Source organism: Heteronotia binoei, chromosome 17, assembly GCF_032191835.1.
Source record: "Heteronotia binoei isolate CCM8104 ecotype False Entrance Well chromosome 17, APGP_CSIRO_Hbin_v1, whole genome shotgun sequence".
Lineage (NCBI taxonomy): Eukaryota > Metazoa > Chordata > Lepidosauria > Squamata > Gekkonidae > Heteronotia > Heteronotia binoei.
This window is the reverse complement of record NC_083239.1, coordinates 16,456,409-16,476,352: the sequence shown is the minus strand read 5'-3', so window position 1 is coordinate 16,476,352 and position 19,944 is coordinate 16,456,409. Positions and strand designations below refer to the sequence as shown.

General features: G+C 46.8%; 1 protein-coding gene across 2 annotated transcripts in view; it reads right to left on the bottom strand.

The window, feature by feature from the left end:
• Positions 1 to 19,944, bottom strand: part of CSMD2 (CUB and Sushi multiple domains 2) — an 831,733-nt gene that overhangs the window by 682,399 nt on the left and 129,390 nt on the right. For both annotated transcript variants that reach the window (XM_060257873.1, XM_060257874.1), the window contains exon 3: positions 3,753 to 3,865. In XM_060257873.1, the coding sequence (XP_060113856.1) occupies positions 3,753 to 3,865 (113 nt within the window). The remainder of the gene's footprint in view (positions 1 to 3,752; positions 3,866 to 19,944) is intronic.

Here is a 19,944-nt window from a genome sequence, read left to right as displayed (position 1 = left end):
GCAAACACTTCTCATCTTCCACAGTGAAGATGGAAGCAAAAAATGCATTGAGCTTCTCAGCCATTTCTCTATCCTCCTTCAGTAATCCTTTTACCCCTTGGTCATCCAAGGGCCCCACTGCCTCCCTGGCTGGTTCCTGTCTCTAATATATTTGAAGAAATTTTTATTGTTGATCTTTATGTTTTTTGCAATATGCTCCTCATAGTCCCTTTTTGCCTGCCTGATCACAGTCTTGCATTTGATTTGCCACAGCCTGTGTTCCCTTTTATTAATCTCACTTGGACTAGCTTTCCACCGCTTAAAGGAGTCCTTCTTACCTTTTACAGCTTCCATTACTTTGTTTGTTAACCATGCAGGTCTTTTCTTATATCTGTTTGTGCCTTTCCTACCTTGTGGTATATTTTATCTGAGCTTCTAGGATTGTAGTTTTAAATAGCCTCCAATCCTCTTCCCCTCTTTATCTGGAGGTGAGGCATGGGTCTTCTTTGCCTTAGAGGAGGACGACACTACTACAGAGTTGGGGCGTGGATGGTTGAAGAGGAACTCTGCACCCTGCTCCTGGATTCTATACATGTGATCCATGCGCTTGGACGAGATAGGGGTTAAGGTAGGCTTGGACAAAGGATCTTTGATGGCTTGCAAGATGACCTTGGTAATGGGAAGGGCTACCACTGTTGAAGTGTCCTTCTGCATAATGTATAAGTCTGTATCGTCAATGACCGGTTGAGGCTGGATCACAGGCAAAGACAAAGAATTTGCCATCCTTTTAATGAGTTCCCCGTAGGACTTCAAATCTTCTGAAGGAGAGATTGGAAGGTCCTTGGCTATTCTAGATTCTGGGGACAATCCCTCCTGATGGCCTGATTGCTCTTCCCCATCATCATTGGAGGTCGATGGCGAAGAAGATATGCTCTCAGCCGATGGTAAACTTGGGGTGTCAATGGCAATCCTAGTCGAGGAAGTTTTCTCAACGTTGGGACTGCTGGAGTGTGCCGGCTTCCTGACCAACCTCGGGGTCAAAGTTGGCATCGATGCCTCTTGGCGACCTGGTGGAGAGTGTGCCGAGACTCTAGAGTGGTGCAAAGCCTCTGAGTGCTGATCCCAATCAGAGTTCTGAGGAGGGTATCACACATATGGAGAATGGTAAGGATAAGAACATAAGAGAAGCCATGTTGGATCAGGCCAATGGCCCATCCAGTCCAACACTCTGTGTCACATAAGAACATAAGAGAAGCCATGTTGGATCAGGCCAATGGCCCATCCAGTCCAACACTCTGTGTCACACAGTGACCAAAAATGTGTGTGTGTGTGTGTGTGTGTGTATATATATGTATATATATATACACACACACACACACACACACATATATATATACACACACACACATATAAACACACACACACACACACACACATATATATATATATATATAATACACAAACCCACGGTCGCGGGTCCCAGTTGGGCAGAGAATGAGGACGTCTAAAAAGGTCCGAAGGCTCCCCGAATCTCTCGGGCTGGATCAAGGGCATCTTCGGTGTCGAGTGGTCCCTCGGCTGCGAAACCTCTAAGTCCGATGCCGAGCTAAGATCACCACCCTCTTTCGAGTCTGCTGACCATTCTATAGGGTCGATCTCCTGGTTGGAGCCAGAGAGAGAGGTCTGTGGAACATCCGTCGGACCCAAGGGGCTCTTCAGTCGAATTGGAGAAGCAAGGATTTTCTCCGGAGGCTCCCCCAAAACAATTTCCAGGTCCTTCGGTGGTGGAAAAGGGGTCTGCCTGTCTTGGCACCTCTTTTTCTCCTTGTGCTTCCTGGGCTCAGCAGAGCATGAGTCCCAGGCCCCTTTGGCCTTCTTGGCCAGGGTCGATGGTTCCGAATGGGATGTCGAGCCCGCACACTTGTGGGGGTGGTCGACTCCCTGGAATGATTGGGTCGGTTGGCTCGACAATGAGGCCAGAACCAATATCGATGCCGGGGCGGCCATCAAAGTGCTTGTCGACGCTGATGTTGACATCTGCGGTGCAAGAGCCGATTTCACCAGCACCACCGAAAATCTCGGCACTCAGTTTTTCCTGGTCTGTTTAGAAAATTTTGAGCAGTGATGGCAGGATTCCACCCGATGACCTTCCCCAAGGCACAGCAGACAAAGAGAATGTCCGTCCAGAGGAGGGATGTTGCTCCCACACTTAAAAAACCCCCAATGCTTAAAAAAACCCCAACGCTTTTCCATAGACAGGGATGGCGGGAAAAGGGCGGGGGGGGGGGAAACCCCGAAGGGGTGAAACAACTAACTAATAATCTCTAATTTATATATATAACAGGAACAAGGAGAAAAAACCAAAGAAACGAAGAGAACCCGGAGAAGGAAAAAAGTAATAACTACCGACCGGAGTGATAAAAACAAGTCTATCTGACGTAGCGGTAAAGAAGGAACTGGCAGGATATTTGCGCCCACCGGGTGGGCATGCACACTGGGGCTGTCGCGCATGCCTACCGGGGTTGGGCAGCAAAAAATCCCGGACTTTGGAATTACCAATTGGGGATCGGCGCTGGCGCTTCATCCCATGAGTGTGCACCACAGAGACCACAAAGAAGATCTGTACATTAAGATACCACAGAACATGGTGGCCCCAAATTGAGGATCATTGTACTGTGCAGAGATTGTAATCATTGGTAGGAAAAAAACATACAGGCATGGTGATGTAACATGAATGAACAAGGTCTCTGTTGTGTTATACATTAAAGAAGAAGATTACTTGAAGTGGACCCCCATGACTTTCTCCAAGTGTAGCTTCTTTTAGGATCTTTTACAAGTGCAGCAATAAAAGCAGCTTTAATATTGCAATATTATGTGCAGTTTTCAGGAAGGTAGATCTCTATTAGGAATGAAGGGCAAACTCTGGGTTGAATCCAACAGAAAATTTCTGCTAACACACAAGAGGCAGGAGAAAAATGTCAAACACCTGGCAACATCACATGAAGCACTGGGTCACTTCAGGTAGAAACCTGGAAGTGATGTAGGGTAGTTCTAGGAATCTCCAGAAACTGTGGTTTTTTGGTATTTCTGATGATTCCTAGAGCTGCTCTGCACCACTTCCAGATTCTTAGCAGAAGTGATGTTGCACTGCAGTTGGTGTTACAGCCCCACATCTCCCTGCCCATAGCCTTCTCATCAGAAGCCAAGGACTGCATGGCAACCCTAATAGAAGCATACCTGGTGCTATTCTGGGCTGCAATTCAAGTTTGGAAGTCAGCGAGAACCTGCTCCAATAAACAGAGTCCCTTTTGCCAGCAGAGATTTGTTATAGGATCCAAGTTGTTGCTGTTTCCTCTCAAAGGTGTTTCTTTCTTTGACACAGTACAGCAACCAACTCACCACCTCAAGCAAAATAACTAGGAACAGGAAGGTTAAAGACAAACAAGCGATCCCCCAGCATGTTTTCATTTGAAAGGCAGAGTCAGCCCTTTTGTTAGCAAGCAGGTTCAAAACAAGAGCGTGCTGGCCCAATGACCACCTATGCTTTAAAAATATCTTAAGAATATCAAAAGGACAACAAGGAAAACCCAAAACAGAATCTGTCCACATGTGCAGTCAACAGATCTGGGTGTGCACTTTACAGAAAGGATTCTATAGAGTGTAAAGGTCTGAGCAGCGATACAAAATCTGACCCTTCCAAAAAGCAAAGGGATATTTTCAAGTTCAGAAATTGCTTTCAGAATATAGAACAGCACTTTGGGAAGCAAGCCTACCTTCGTAGTTTGCCTGGAAACCTTGAGCACTGACTGCATAATCGCTCACAAGCCACAAGGACAGCACCATCCCAGTACTCACGATGGGAGGAGGCAACTGGAAACCGGTTAACCTGAAAAACAGTCAAAAACAGAAATAGTTTCACATTAGGCTTCCAAGACTGGGTTACACAAACTGTTGGGCAGATCAGCACAACCTGGGATCTACTGTCAAGTAGACTCAAATGTCCCACATACCTGCCAGTCGAAGAGGCCAATGATACACCCAATGACAAGGGCTACAAGAAGACTCATCTCCAAGCAAAAAGTGACATTGAAGACTGTGGAGAGGGAGGAAGAGGAGGAACCCTCAGAAAGATTCAGGAGCTGTGCTCCTGTGAGCTCTTGCTGAATTCAAGGCCTGCTCTTCTGTGGTGGACAGCAAGCAGAGGCATAATTATAGGCAGTGCTGCTTGGAAGAGAGTTAGCTGAACTGATTGACACCTCATGGAACTCACTTTGACTGGAGAGCTGCAGCTAACTGTAGATGGGAGTGAGACAGTTAGGCAGTTGGAGAGTTGGTTAGAGAAGAGAGTGATGGCTTGGGAGATTCTCTAGTGTGAGAAGGATCTAAAAAGCAGCGTCTGTTTCAGACCCAGTGTGGTATGGCTTTTAAAAAAGGACAGACTCTGAAGGAGACTGTTCTAACAGTTCAAACAGTCTGTATGCGAAACAAAGAAACATGAGAGGAGAATTACTTCTCCATTTATAAATTTAATAAGCAGTGTGAAGAGACAATACATCTGGAAGATAAGGATTTGGCAAATGGTTTGAAGTGGCATTGAAAGGCCTTAAACATGCAGAAAGCCCAGGCTATTGATCTTAAAGAGAAGCTAATAATGTTCTTGCCAGAGAAAGGGGTCCGGTAGGAAGACAAAGGGATAAAGTTGAGTACATCCTCAAGTCTGTGTGACCAACAAATATATTACATTCAAAAGGAAAGGAAATCCAGAACAAGAAATATCTAAGCAAACATAAGGAAATCCAGAACAAGTAATATCTAAGCAAAATCACTGTAACATCTCTAATAGCTTCAAAGAAAGCAAAACAGACTCAAGTCCTAAAACGTCTCTAGTGTACTCAGAGCCATAAATTGAAGTTCTGTAAAAATATTTTACTTTCTGTCTACCAATTCCAAAACTTAACCCATCTGTAGATATCTATTCCCTTCCCTACCAGTTTGTTCAAATAAATCTGAACCCTGTTAAGCTGGTGAAGGGTGCCTAATGTGCCATTTCTGAAGGGAAATATTGGAAAATATTGGAAAACTGATGCAACATAAGGGTGATCATTTTGGAAGTGCTTAATGAAACAATCATGTTGTTACACCTTCATTTACATCATAGTTGCCAACAAAGCAACTCATAGGTTCAGCTTCAAAGTACTGACTTTGTTAAGTGAATGAAGAATACTTCTTGGTGACATATTAAAGCCCCTCTCTCTGTCTTTTGGAACAACTTTTCTTCCTTAGCTGGATAGCAATTGTTAATTTTATTAACAAGCTTTTTTTTGTTCAGCAATAATTCTGAACTAACATTACAATCCCAGGTATTAATTCCCAGCTGCTCTATTGACACAGCTGGGAAACGACTAATATACATTTCTGGCAAACAATTACAGTTTTATCTTCTAATCCAACTGCCTCTCACCTGGCTAAGGCAATTCACAAAATAGATTTAAATGTGGGCTTTAATTTGAAAGCGGGGGATGGGGGGTGGGGGGTGGGAACCCTCCCCTCCTTTGGCTTCCATCAGCTTAAAGTACAAAATGCTACTATGTAAAAGTCCTCTATTGCTATCCAGCCCATATTTTTGAACTCCACAATCAGTCTAAGAACTCACTGTCATGAAGATTCCAACTGGATTTAAAGCAGGTTTTGAAGAATCAAATCAGCAATAGTCTTCTGTTCTGATGTGCAATTTCTTGGGCCTTTCTACGAATTCAAACAGTTTTATTCTCCTTTATCTTCCTTGTCTAGTCTAAAACTTTAATCCTGTTTTCCCCCTACCTAGGCACAGATTTTTTTTTTATCATTTCTGAATTAAAATGTAAGGCAGACATCACTCTCACCAGCAAAGAGAAAGAGAGAGAGAGAGATTTTCCACCAACCTTCTGTAACAATGGACACACATTGTTTTTGCAACTAAGGCACATAGCCTTTTTACTATTGCTTCTAAGACCTGCCCATAGGGTACAAACAAAGGAAATGGAGATTACGGATCTTGCTTTGTCCATAAAATGCAAAGTGCAGGGTTGTGTTGCCTCAATTTGCCTCAAGGCCATGTAGAGAAGGGGTTTAACTTCCTTTCAGATTTTGCCACTCCCCACTCTGCAAACAGCATTTTAAAGATGAAAAGGCACCCCTTTTAAAATGCTAACAACAGAACAGGTTCTGTTAGCAGAACCATCTGAAGAAATGGTCTCTGATTGACAAAATGCTGTTAGTCTTTAAGGAGTCGATGGACTTATATTTTGAAGGGTTAAAGTCCCTCTTCCCTTTCCTGCAGACTGAGGCTATATAACCCCACAGTTTTGATTTTAGAGAGAGAAGAAGAGGCATGTTCTTCATCCTTATTCTAACCCTACTGGATTTTGAGATTTCCTCCATAGCCATCAATGTACCATATTCTATTTTAGGGAAGCCCAATATGTCCTTAACTTCCACTCTTGGGTTGATCTCTCTGCCAAAGTGACTAGCAGGGCAATTCTGTGCAGAGTTAATCAATTTAATCACTTTAGTCAGTTCTGCACATGCTTGCATAAGCATTGTAAGAGTGGGAAAGGACAGAGATGATGACGATGATGACGATGATTGTATGGCATTGTGTGTAGTCTAGCTAGGGGATCCCAAGATTGTCTGGCAGCCAGAAGTTCTTGCTCTTTTAATGTTATGCACCACTACGTGGTGAGCTAAACTTGTTTTAAAGGCAAGAGACATTTCAGAGGTGGCTTGCCATTGCCTGCCTCTGAGTCACAGCCTTGCTATTCCCTGGATGTTGCCCTTCCAAGTAGTACCCTGTTTAATTTCCAAGATCTGATGAGATGGGGCTAACCTGGGCTATCCAGGTCAAGGCAGAGAAAAAGACAGACCAGTGCTACTTGGGATTCTTCTACACAGATTGTTAGCCTTCTTTTTCAAGACACACTTCAGCCCAACTCACAGCACTCAAGTGGGTCCCAGCGCAGACGCTAGGTACGAGTCTGCCCAATATATGCAATATGACTAAATATGGGAAGGGGCTCAACTCGCACTCCTAATTTCTCAATTTCTATGACGGTCCTGCCTGTATGTTGGAGCATCACAGAGCCTGCATGGAACAGCTGCAGCTTATTTAACAGAGCTGGTGAGCGGGAAACAACATGGCAGGGAAGTGCATCATCCATAATGTGAAGTGATGCGCACTGGTTTTTAAAAATCCTAACTTCGCACACAATTATAGTGCGGGGCATGATCGAGACCATGAGGGGAGTTCATCCGTGAATTGCAGTTCAAAACAAGTTTCCTCTACACAGTTATAATTTGGTATTTTTAAACAGATGGGCAAAAAATGGGTAAGCTAATCTCCCCTCCCCCAAAATGCCAATAATGGCAGAGTGGGTGAAGTTTTGATCTCAGAAACCATGCAAGAAGTGAAAGGATTGAATTTGCTCTCTCCTTCTCATACAGGCCTCTTCCAAACTGGGCTTCTGCCCAGTTATCATTTCCCTTTAAATGAGTGGCTGTGATTTCCATCCTGTTTGAATCAAAGTCAAGTCTCTTCTGGATCTGGGCCAGGAATGTATCTCATTTGGTGAAAGACTACACACAACAATCCACAGGGAAAGTCTCTAACTAGAGATGTACCCTAGGCAACAGCTAATCCTAAAAAGGCTGCCCAGGGGAAAGCAGGGTGGAAAGGCAGATCAGTTGAAATATTACAGGAGGTGGAACATCTTAGCAAGAGCACATAATGAAGAAGGCAGAGAGGGCTTAGAAGCCAGTGAAAGGACCAGAAGTAGGATTGCCACAGTTCTTTGCTCTCAGAACTTTTGTGCCTTGATAAATATGACCACAACAGAGCTCTGTGCAGGGCTGGCCTTGAAGACAAGCTTCCAAGTGTGAATTCTCATCTTCTTGCAGGGCTTAGCTACTACATGCATATTTCATTAATTTCAAAGCTGCACTTGTTACCTATTTTTTCCAGGTTCAATTCAAAGTGCTGTTTCCTATTTCCTTACAACCTGAGACTGAACATATCCAAAGGACTAACTCTTCTTATACTAACTGCATTTCCCTTAACAGTTTTTCTTCTTAATTGGCTCGTTCTGCCTCCATATGTTCCTGGGACTTTTCAATTACTTTCTCTGTACTGTGCAATGGACTTCCACAGACTGTCCGCAAGGCACCATCTCTGATGGCATTTCATAAGGTTTGCAATGGAAGCTGATTCCTTACCTAGGGCATCATCTAAATTAATCTTCAGCTTTGCTACCACCTTTTTTCCTCTGCCCTTTAACAGAACAGTGCACGTCTTTTGCTGGAGAGATTCGATCAACAACTGAATTTTGTATGCATTTTAAATAGAGGCTGCCATTTTTTTCTTTGCCATTCCAGAAAGCTCAATACCTTCAAGAAAAAATTTACACCCAGATCACCTATGCCAGGGGTGTCTATCTCATTTGTTATGAGGGTCAGATTGGACACAAATAAGACCCTGTCGGACCAGGCCATGTGTGTCATAAAATGTAATGCCAGGTATTAGAGACGTAAACTTTATAAAGGACACAGACAAACACAAAGATTTTTTTTTAAAAAAAAAAACCTTAAAACATGCTTAAAACATTAGCACTCATTGGTCTTAATGGTGCTTTCTTCGTATCTCTCTCATGGGATCCAGGGAACTGGGAAAGGAAGCTCTGGCTCTTTCCTTCGTTCCCCAGGGAACTAGGAGAGGGAGAAGCCTCAACCAATAGAGAAGCTTGGTTCAGTAGCTCAGCTGTGCAATTGAGAGAGCCTGGCAAAGCAAGCTATTCCTCCCCCCTTATGAACATATGAAGCTACCTTATACTGAATCAGACCCTCGGTCCATTGAAGTCAGTATTGTCTACTCAGACTGGCAGTCGCTCTCCAGGGTCTCAAGCCAAGGTTTTTCATGCCTATTTGTCTGGACCCTTTTTAGTTGGAGATACCGGGGATTGAACCTGGGACCTTCTGCTTACCAAGCAGATGCTCTACCACTGAAGCCTCAGAAATGGAGAAAATAGAGGTTTTGCTCTGTAGCTCCTGTGCGATTGAGCAAGCCTGGCAAAGCAAGCTGCGATGCAGAAGGAAGCAAGAGGGAAGGGAGAAGGAAACAGATGACAGCCAGTTGTTCAGGGGCCTGATAGGAGCCCTTAGGGGGCCTGATTTGGCCCCTGGGCCACATGTTTGACACCCCTGAATGCTGATTCAGTCTCACAGCAAAAGTCTTGACTATTCTGCTAAGTACTTTCTTTTTTGTTCATGGCCCAAAGATCTCTTCCCACGCCCCACTCCATTTTGTTCATAATTGTTAAGGTACTGAGCAGCCAACATGATGAAGAGTTCTGGAGAGCCCAATGCATACACACTTTTTTGTCATATCTAGAGGGGTCCATCCTAATACAAGGTTACTGGAAACTATTGAGGGGGGGCGGTTCTTCTGACCCACATGGGCTACCAAGCAATTCCTTTTGTATAATACCTTCTGCACAACACCACTTTTGCACAAAAAAACACATTGCAAAGTCAGGTATACTGATGAACAAATCAGTAACAGCACTTCAGAGCAGCAGGAATGAAGCCCTGCAGGTCTCAGTGGTTTTTAAAACATGTTTTGCCCCCACTCTGACCTTTAGGGCTCAATCGGATGACATATTTAACCAGATGACGACAAGGCAACCTGGGGATCTGAAAGACGTCAAAGGTTATTAAACAGCACAGATCCCACCGATTTACAATAGCGCCAGGGAACCTGCTTCTTCTCTCCGCTCTTGAAAAATTAAAACCTAACGATTAGAAGTACATTCTTTGAAACCCCATTGGAAGTGTGTAAATAATGTGCCAGCGGACCCCTGCCTGAACAAAGAGATCTGACGCTCCATGCTTCAGCGGCTTTTAAGAGAAAACCTCTAGAGTCATTAGCCACAGAATTCTTACAGTATCTAAATACAATAACTGAGGATGCATTAGTTATCAACCTTCCAGCAATAACAGGAAAAAAATCCTTCCATCCAACCCTAGCAATAGTGGCCAGCAGCAGAACAAGACCACGCAGAAACCACTGAGCCTGGCCTCATAAAATAATCTTCCATCTGGGTGTCATTTTTAGATAGGTGGAAAGCCACTGATGACATTAACAGGTGAGGAAGACATAAAATGGATTCAGACATAAACTCCGAATCTCTTTTCAAGACCCAAGAGTCAACAATTGCTTAAAACAAGAACTAGTCTCTTGACAGGGAAATCCTGTCTGCATTTTTAACTGAACACTTCAGCCTAAGCCCAGCACTGATGCTAGGGTGCCCGACTGAACCTGCCACCCCCTCCACAGGCAAAGCTAGGGTGGCCAGACCGTCCCGGTCACCCGGGAAAGTCCCAGTTCTGGCCCCCAATTCCCGGCTCCCGGGCTGGCTATACCGGGACCATTAGAGGTCCCGGTTTAGCCAGCCAGAGAGCTGATGGGCCGCGCGCGCAGGCGGGGAAGGTGGCGAGTGAGGGAGGGAGCGTCCCTGCGCGTGCGCAGGGCGATGGTGGCGGGCTGCGGCGATTGTGTGCGCGGGGCCCGGCGGCGGTGGCCGGGGAGGCGGCGGAGAGGCCGGCGCTGGTCACTGCCACCTCCCCGGCCTCTCCGCCGCCTCCCCGGCCTCTCCGCCGCCGCCAGGCCCCGCGCGCGGGCCTCCACCCGCCCTGGAAGCAGGTAAGCAGGGCAGGCAGGGAGGGAGGGGGCCGAAAGCGGGGGGGGCGGCTGGCGGGAGGGGGCGGCCTTCCTTCCTTCATTCCCTCCCTCCCTCCTCCCTTCCTTCCCTCCCTCCTTCCTTCCTCCTTCCTTCCTTTCTTCCTTCCTCCCTCCCTCCTTCCTTCCCTCCTTCCTTCCTTCCTCTCTCCCTCCTTCCTTCCTTCCCTCCCTCTTCCCTTCCTTCCCTCCCTCCTTCCTCCCTCCCTCCTCCCTCCTTTCCTCCCTCCCTCCCTCCTTCCTTCCTTCCTTCCTTCCTTCCTTCCTTCCTTCCTTCCTTCCGTCTGTCCGTGGCTCTCAAATATCCGATGTTCATGTCTTGCGGCTCTCAAACATCTGACCTTTATTCTGGGTTGCTCTTTTGTTAAGCAACTCTGGCCACCCCTGGAGTAGACAATACTGACTTTGGTGGACCCAAGCACTGATTCAGTGTAAGGGAGCTTTGTGTTTGTGTCTTCTGGTGCAATTTTGTTCTCAAATCCTGTATTTACTTCATCAGTATATGGGATAAGGCACTTTCTCAACTGTGCTGCATAATGCAGCCTATTTATTTTGTCCTGTTTTCTCTGTTGGCTCTATCTGCGCCACCTTCATCACTTTCGGGGTGTGGATCCCCCAGTGGGGTGGTCTCCCGACTCCCATTGCTGGCTGTTTCTGATAGCCCTGCGCCCCCTCTTTCATTTGATATGTGTCCCGTGCGGGTGCCACCCTCCCGCCGGGAGATGCCGCAAAATGAGCCCCCTTGAGGGGAAGCGAGCTAGACTGCTGTTCTTTTGAGGGGTTATAGAGTGTTTCGAGCCCGTCCCTGTGGCATCGGTCCCATCGTTGTGGGGCCCAGGGGGCCGGCGCAGTGGCCCGCTGAAGCAGCCTGTCGGTCACTTCCGGGTTCCTGTCCTGCATCTCGACCTGTGTTATTAGTGACAGGCTGCTTTGGCGTGCCGCTGCGCTGGCCCCCTGGGTCCCACAACGATGGGACCGATGCCACAGGGACGGGCTCGAAACACTCTATAACCCCTCAAAAGAACAGCAGTCTAGCTCGCTTCCCCCGAGCCCTGCCGCCATAAGCCTCAAGGGGGCTCATTTTGCGGCATCTCCCGGCGGGAGGGTGGCACCCGCACGGGACACATATCAAATGAAAGAAGGGGCGCAGGGCTATCAGAAACAGCCGGAGGAGGGAGTCGGGAGACCACCCCACTGGGGGATCCACACCCCGAAAGTGATGAAGGTGGCGCAGATAGAGCCAACAGAGCAAACAGGACAAAATAAATAGGCTGCATTATGCAGCACAGTCTCACTGGAATCTCACTGGAATCTGACTGGCTTCTCAGCGTGGAACCCGTTCTCTCTAGTCTTCTCACTTTGAAAAAAGTAAAAAAAGAGTTTTATTTAACTTTATTTCCCCCTTTCCCTCTCTATAAATAATCTTGGTGTTTCCGGCGGTGATATTTGGGGGATTTTTGGGGACGTCACAGGAAGTGCTGTGAAGTCACTTCCTGTTTCCGGCAGTGGCATTTGGGGGAAATGATGTCATTTGGGGGAAATGATGTCACAGGAAGTGATGTCACTTCCTGCTTCCGACAGGTGGCGCGGGGGAAATGATGTCACAGGAAGTGATGTCACTTCCTGTTTCCGGCAGGTGGTGCGGGGGGAATGATGTCACAGGAAGTGATGTCACTTCCTGTTTCCGGCGCTGGCATGACATCACCGGAAGTGGCGTCACTGGAAGTGACGTCACTTCCTGTTTCCGGCGGGGAGCGTGCGCACACACATTCCTTCCCCCCTCAAGGTGTCCCTGGCTGGCCTGCAGAAATTATGGCCACCCTAGACCCCCATCCTTCCCCCCACAGACACCTGGCCAGACTTGCCGCCACCTTGCCAGCTGGAGATTCGGTCTCACTGCACTGCTGTGGCATTGCACGACCTGGCTGTGGGCATTGCAATCTGTACACATGTCCAGATGCACACCCCTGCTTTTGCCTCTGCCGCCTCCCAGACAATTTAAAATGCATGGGAGGGCACCAGAAGAGCCCACCCATCAGCTGATCAGCAGAGCACGTATTTGCGAGTGGAAAGGGCAGTGGCTCTCCCTTCCATGCTCAGTTGCCGATTCCTTCACCCACTTCCCAAGAGGGGGGCACCCAATTCGGCACCCCCCAGAGCTGCACCTGTAGGCGACCACCTACGGTCACCTAATGGGCTTGCCGACCCTGCCTAAGTCAGCTTGCCATTACTTTTACCTGACCTTGCTTGTGTGTCTAATGTGTAGATATTTGACAAGCAATGCTTTTAGTTTTCCAAGCATGAAGGCAAAAGGTGGGGGAACACCAGCCGAATTTCTGAGGGTCAGATCACTTCAAAGGGCAAAAGAGCAGCCCATGAAAAGTAGTATCAATCACCCTAATTCCTGTGACAGTGTCATCAAGAGACTGTACCAGGTGTGTTAAGAGCAGGGGCAACAAACATACAGTTTGGGGGCTGAATCCGGCCCCTGGAGGGCTTCTATCAGGCCCCCGAGCAACTGGCTGTCATCTGCTTCCTTCTCCCTATATCTTGCTTCCTTCTGCATCAAAGTTTGTTTTGCAAGGCTTGCTCAATCACACAGGAGCTATAGAACAAAACCTCTGTTTTCTCCACTGGCTGAGGCTCCTCCCTTGGGGAGGAATAGCTTGCTTTGCCAGGCTATCTCAATTGCACAGCAGAGCTACTGAGTCAAGCCTCTCTTCCTTCTATTGGCTGAAGCTCCTCCCCCTACTGGCCCCCTGGAGAAGGAAGGAAAGAGCCAGAGCTTCCTTTGCCCAGTTCCCTGGATCCCATGGAAGAAATACAAAGAAAGCACCTTTAAGACCAATGAATGCTAACGTTTTAAGCATGTTTAAAGTGTTTTAAAAATATATATTTGCGTTTGTCTGTGTTCTTTATAAAATTTATATCTCTGCTACCTAATCTTAAATAGGTACAACACACATGTCCCGGCCCAACCTGACTCGGCCCAATAAGATCTGTTTTATGTCAGATCTGGCCCTCATAAAAAATGAGTTCGACACCCCTGAGACTTTAGAGGATCACATCTCCGCTATAAGTGGGGTTTCCAGACCCCTAGTGTGGGTGGGGGTTCCCCAGTTTCAGGCACTCCAATCCACCACCAGCCAGCTGGCTGCCAGGGGGAAATTACTCTCCCAACAGGCAAAAAGCCATAAATAAACATGATGTCAGAGGAGATGCTCTGGTTTGGGCATAAAACTCTATGGTTAGATGCTAATTCTACCATAGAGGTTTTGCCCACAAACCAGAGCAGAGTCTCTAATGTGCCTACATCACTTCCGAGTGACATAGCCTTGTCACATTTATTTCCATCTCCTTCCCTCCCTGCTCCTGGTAAGTTTATTTCATTTATTTACTTTAAATTTGTATTTACCCTCATTCCCTCACGTGCTGGTACAACAGACCTGGGAACCCTAGCTAGAAGCATATCAAGGGTATAAACAAGATGGACTAGGAAGAAAAGTCAGGGATTCAGGGCCCTGAACCAAGAATCTCATGGCCTTAGATCAATATGTAGCACAAAGACCTACACTAGACAGGGTATTCACAGTTCTCCTGGGCTGCTTTAGGTGCAGAAGAAAACAGATGTGCAACATTACTTCCAAGGGCTGGAAGGAACTATGAAGCTTCTGGATTGGCCAGGCTTTTCCCTTATGCCTGTTTCACTTCAGATTATAACTTCCAGCTATTACAACTTTCCCATCAGATTTCCAGGAGTCTGTGGAAATCCTGAAGTGATGCCTACAAAGAGCCAGGCTAGCCACCTGAATCTTAAAACCAGACAAGATGGAGGCACTGATGGACAGTGGGAGGGCTGGTCCAAGATTAGGTATTTAGGCTCTTTGGGATGGGACTTCTTGTCACCCTCCCAAATCAGATCTACAATTTTGGAGAGCTCCTGGTTGCCATGTGGAAGCTGTGGCCAGGGGTGCTCCTCTCTTGTTCAGGCTGTGAAACCTGCTGTGCCTATTCTCAGGCAGAGCTCATCTGGCCACTATCACACAAGCATTGACTTCATCTATTTAAGGAACTGTAACCAAATTCAGCCCTGACTTGGATGTTCCAGGCTAGCCCAACCTTGTCAGATCCTGAAAACTAAACAAGGTCAGCCCAGGTTAGTACTGAGATGGAAGCCAGGGTTGCTATGCAGAGTCAAGCAAAGGCAAACTGCCTCTTTTAGTCTCATGCCTGGAAAATTGTATAGATAAGTCAGCTGCAACTTGACAGCACTTTCCACTACCAACCAATCTGATCCTGCATTCAACGTGGTTTGCATCTAGTCTGTAGAGGTCTGAATTCAACAAAACCTTCACTCTGAGGGTTGTTGTTTTTTTTAAAAAAAAATCCTCTCAGATGGAGAACAGGCAGAAAGAGGGGGAGTCCGTTCAATTGCTTTTCAGTCCACCATCACAAAAATGCAAATAGGTCTAGACAATGGGATAGTCATGCACCCTCCCCCCTCTATCCAAGCAGAGAATAGAGATTTGGAGAAATTAAATATTAGAGAGACTTCAAGAAGTAACTGGAGGTTTCCAGGAAAAACCTCTTTAAACCATGCTAACCATTCAGTGGGTAGGAAAAGAGAGGTGATAAAACTCAGGGGAGCAAGGAGAAAGGGCTCTTTTGTGCTGAGTCTATCAGAGCAGACAGAACTCTTAACAGCAACAATGTGCTGGCCTGAAGAGCTGAAGGCAATGGTTTCTGTAGAGATCAATAATATCCTAAAGGAAAAAGCCTGTATTGTATTTCAACATCTGATAAGGCATGTATAGAGAGAGGGACAGAAGAATTTTATTTTACCAATTTCTTTCAGTATGGGGCTGTGCTAAAAGTATGCTTTTGAACATTTGCGCTTTAATAAATACTTTGTAACTTTTGATGCTGGTAGTGGTTCTCTGTTCCACATAGATCTCTACCAACTTGGACATGCTATTTTCAAAGGCGTGCTGGGGGAAGGAAGACAGTTGGCAAGTGGCTATTTCTCCAGGGGCACACAAAAACAGCCCCATGGTGACCAGGCACTGGGCAGTGGGAGTCACAGAGACAAGGCCTGAACATTTTAAAGGGAAGCTGGGAGGCCTGACCTTCCAAGCAGACAATTCCTTACAAAGGTCAGGCAGTACTTGAGAAAGGAAGAAAAGCCTCTCCAGGTCTTGGGAAAACCTTGGAGGGCATGGTGGAACAGGGCCTGCAGGCCAGAGTGGGCCCATTCTGCCATAGTAACATACTATATATAGGAATACTATTGTAAAGGGTTCGCAAACTTCAGCTAGTACAGAGAACAACAGACAAAACACTGATGTCCCATCATACAGTTCCAGTGTAGTGTAGCGGTTAGTGTGTCAGACTATGATCTGGGAGTCCCATGTTCTAATCCCCATTCTGCTGAGGAAGCTTCTTGGGTGACCTGAGGTCAGTCACCTCACCTCCCTCATGTGATGATAAAGAGAAGGGGAGAATGTTGTGAGCCACTTTGGGTCGCCACTGGGAAGAAAAGTGAAATATAAATTAAGTAAATAAATAAATATACCAGCTTTGCTGCCTTGTTACCAGCTTCTGAGCACTGATTATGGCCTTTGTTTTGGGGGCACAATATCAGGTATACCTGAACAGGATCCCCACTAGTAAAGTGAAGCAATGAGGTGTCAAGAGTCTCACATGCCTTTTTTCCGGTTTCAGCAAAGCAGAAGGAACTGAATGGATTTTCACCTGGACAACTCCTAATACCATTCTACAAGATTTATATCCCATCTCTGAGACCTAAAAGACTCCAGAGGCATATCACAATGGAAATGTAAGTTTAAAACCACCCTGATCCCACAAAGAACCATGAAAAACTTTTTGCTGTTCATGAAATGTGGGCAACAGGGAATTCAGGACTCATTACCAAGGTTAACTGAAATGCTACAAGGGCCTGAGAAATATAGTTGTATATACAGTACCCTGAAGGAACTGCACTGTCAAAAATCCATGGCACCTGGACATTCTCTGCCTCTGCAACAGTTGGATAGGCGGGTGAATGGTGGACAAGTAGTAGCTGAATACACACAGGGACACTTGAAGCTGCCTTATACATAATCAGGCCATTGATCTATCAAAGTCGGTCTTGTCTACTCTGACTGGCAGTAGTTCTCCAAGCTTCTTGGGGTGAGGTTTTTCACATCACCCACGACTGAATTCTTTTAACAGGAAATGCTGCAGTTGAACTAGGGATGTTCTACACGCAAAGCGAGTGGTCTACCAAAGCTTCACCCCTAAGTTCTTTGGTTTGGAGTATAACCCAAGTCAGAGAAGAATTCTTGGGTAGCAATTCTTGTCTTCAGCTGTAAACTACTGACCTTCATACTCTGGAACGTGGTGGCAATTGTGACCTTCAGTGACATTTGATTTTCAGCTCTCAGATACATATGCATACACGGAGAGGGCCTCAGAGGTAGCAAATCTGTTTTACATTCAGAATGTCCCAAGTTCAATCTAATTGCAAAACTGAGTAGATAATATTGATCTTAATAGACTGATGCCCTGATTCAATATAAGGCAGTTTCATATATACAATCGTGTCATGGTCGCAACAGTAGGTTTTAACTGGAATAATAGGGGAAAGTCAACTAAACACAGCTGCTCATGAAAAGCGATGCATGAACACTTTCTTGCACTTCAAGGAGAATACACATTCTTGTCAATAAAATGGTTTTCTTAGTAATGTCAATGCCCTGACACATTGAAGAGTCTTTAACGCCCACATATACACGCTTCACATCATCTGACAAGAGCACTGTGCGGCAAAATCATCTGCCAATGGAGAGGCAATAAGGCTACCATCAGCAAAGACTCACCTGCTATCTATCAAGCCTGGTAAGGCTTCACAGGAGAATAACTGCACTAGAAACATAATGGGATGCCAACACCTCTGTGGCCATTAGAAAGAGATAATTGGTGTTTTTTTTTTTTAAATAGAGATTACAGTAAACACAACCTATTTACCTTACTCTCCCTTGGCCCCACAGGAGGTTACCAGAAGGACCTGCCTTAGGGTTGCCAAGTCTGACTCAAGAAATATCTGGGGATTTTGGTGGAGCCAGCAGACTTTGGGGGTGGAGCCAGGAGCAAAGGTGTGGCAAGCACAATTGAACTCCAAAGAGAGTTCTGGCCATCACATTTAAAGGGACCACATACTCCTTTTAAATGCCTTCCCTCCATTTGGAATCATGAAAGATAGGGGCATCTTCTTTTGGGGCTCATAGAATTGGATCCCCAATCTTTTTGAAACTTGGAGGGTATTTTGAGGAGAGTCACCAGATGCTATGCTGAAAATGTGATGCCTCTAACTAAAAAAACAGCCCCCCCCCCCAGAGCTCCAGATACCCTCAGATCAATTTTCCATTGTACCCTATGGGAATCAGTCTCCACAGGGAATAATAGAGTGCCCAGCAGACAGTTCCTCCCACCCCCTCACCTTCTGATGACTCTGAAGTGGGGGGAGGATCCCCTTCCCCCACCTGGGGATTAGCAGCCCTAAGCTGCCTCTGGAATGCTGTCCATTGCACTTTTGTACAACTAATGCACTGGGTCAGAGGCAGTTGCTGACTCAATAGCTGTCAGATCACACAAGCCCAGTAGTGGGGCTTTCATCTGGCCCTATAAAGCTTCCATCTGTGTATCGAACAGAGTCTTAGAAATATAGGATATTAGAAATATTGGATATAGGATATTAGAAATATAGGATATTAGATATAGGATATTAGAAATATAGGATATTAGAAATATTGGATGACACTTCCGCCTTAGACCCTCACCAGTCCGGCTTCCGTCCGGGTTATGGGACGGAGACAGTGCTGGTCGCCTTGGTGGATGACCTCCAGCGGCATCTGGATCGAGGCGGCGTGGCGGTGCTGATATTGTTAGATCTGTCGGCCGCATTTGATACGGTTGATCATCAGTTACTGGCCCGCCGCCTCGCCGACACGGGGATTGGGGGATTGGCCTTACAGTGGCTTTCCTCCTTCCTCGAAGGACGGGGACAAAGGGTGGCCATTGGGGGGGAACGGTCCCGGAGGCACCCACTAGTATGTGGGGTCCCACAAGGGGCAGTTCTCTCCCCGATGTTATTTAACATCTATATGCGCCCCCTTGCCCAGATTGCCCGGAGGTTTGGACTTGGGTGCCATCAATATGCTGATGACACCCAACTCTATCTGCTAATGGATGGCCGGCCTGGCTCCGTCCCAGAAAGCCTGGACCTAGCATTGCAAGCCGTGGCAGGCTGGCTCAGACTGAGTGGGCTGAAGTTGAATCCAACGAAGACAGAGGTCCTGTGCTTGGGTCGCGGTGCCTTGGGAGGGGAAATCCCCTTGCCAGTCCTTGACGGTGTGCAGCTTAAAGCGGCACACAGGGTCAAGAGCTTGGGGGTTCTTCTGGAGCCTTCATTATCAATGGAGGCACAGATAGCGGCCGCTGCCAAGTCCGCGTTCTTTCATCTTCGTCGGGCGAGGCAGTTGGCCCCCTTCCTGGAGCGCCGTGACCTAGCAACAGTGATCCATGCTACGGTCACCTCGAGACTGGACTACTGCAACGCCCTCTACATGGGGCTGCCCTTGTGCCGAATTCGGCGGCTGCAGCTGGTGCAGAACGCGGCGGCTAGGCTGTTGTTGGGGCTCCCAAGGTGGGAGCACATACAGCCAGGGCTGCGCGGACTGCACTGGTTGCCAGTGGCATACCGAGTTCGCTACAAGGTGCTGGTTATTACCTTTAAAGCCCTATATGGCCGGGGACCTACCTACCTAAGGGACCGTCTCTCCCCATATGAGCCCCAGAGGGCACTGAGGTCATCTGGGAAAAACCAGCTGAATATCCCTGGGCCAAGGGAGGCCAGACTGAAAGCCACCCGGGATCGGGCCTTCTCTATTACTGCTCCACTACTGTGGAACCAACTTCCTGAGGAGGTGAGGGCCATACGATGTTTAGAGGGATTCCGTAGGGCCTGTAAGACCCACCTTTTCAGGATGGCCTTCAACTAGCGAAAATTAGTGGAAAACTGTGACAAAACTAGATATGCTGCTAGAAATGCTTTTACTCTTGAAATGTTTTTACTGCTGAAATTTATTGAAATCTGTTATAACGCCATATTATTATGTGAATTTTAATATTTTGTAATTGTT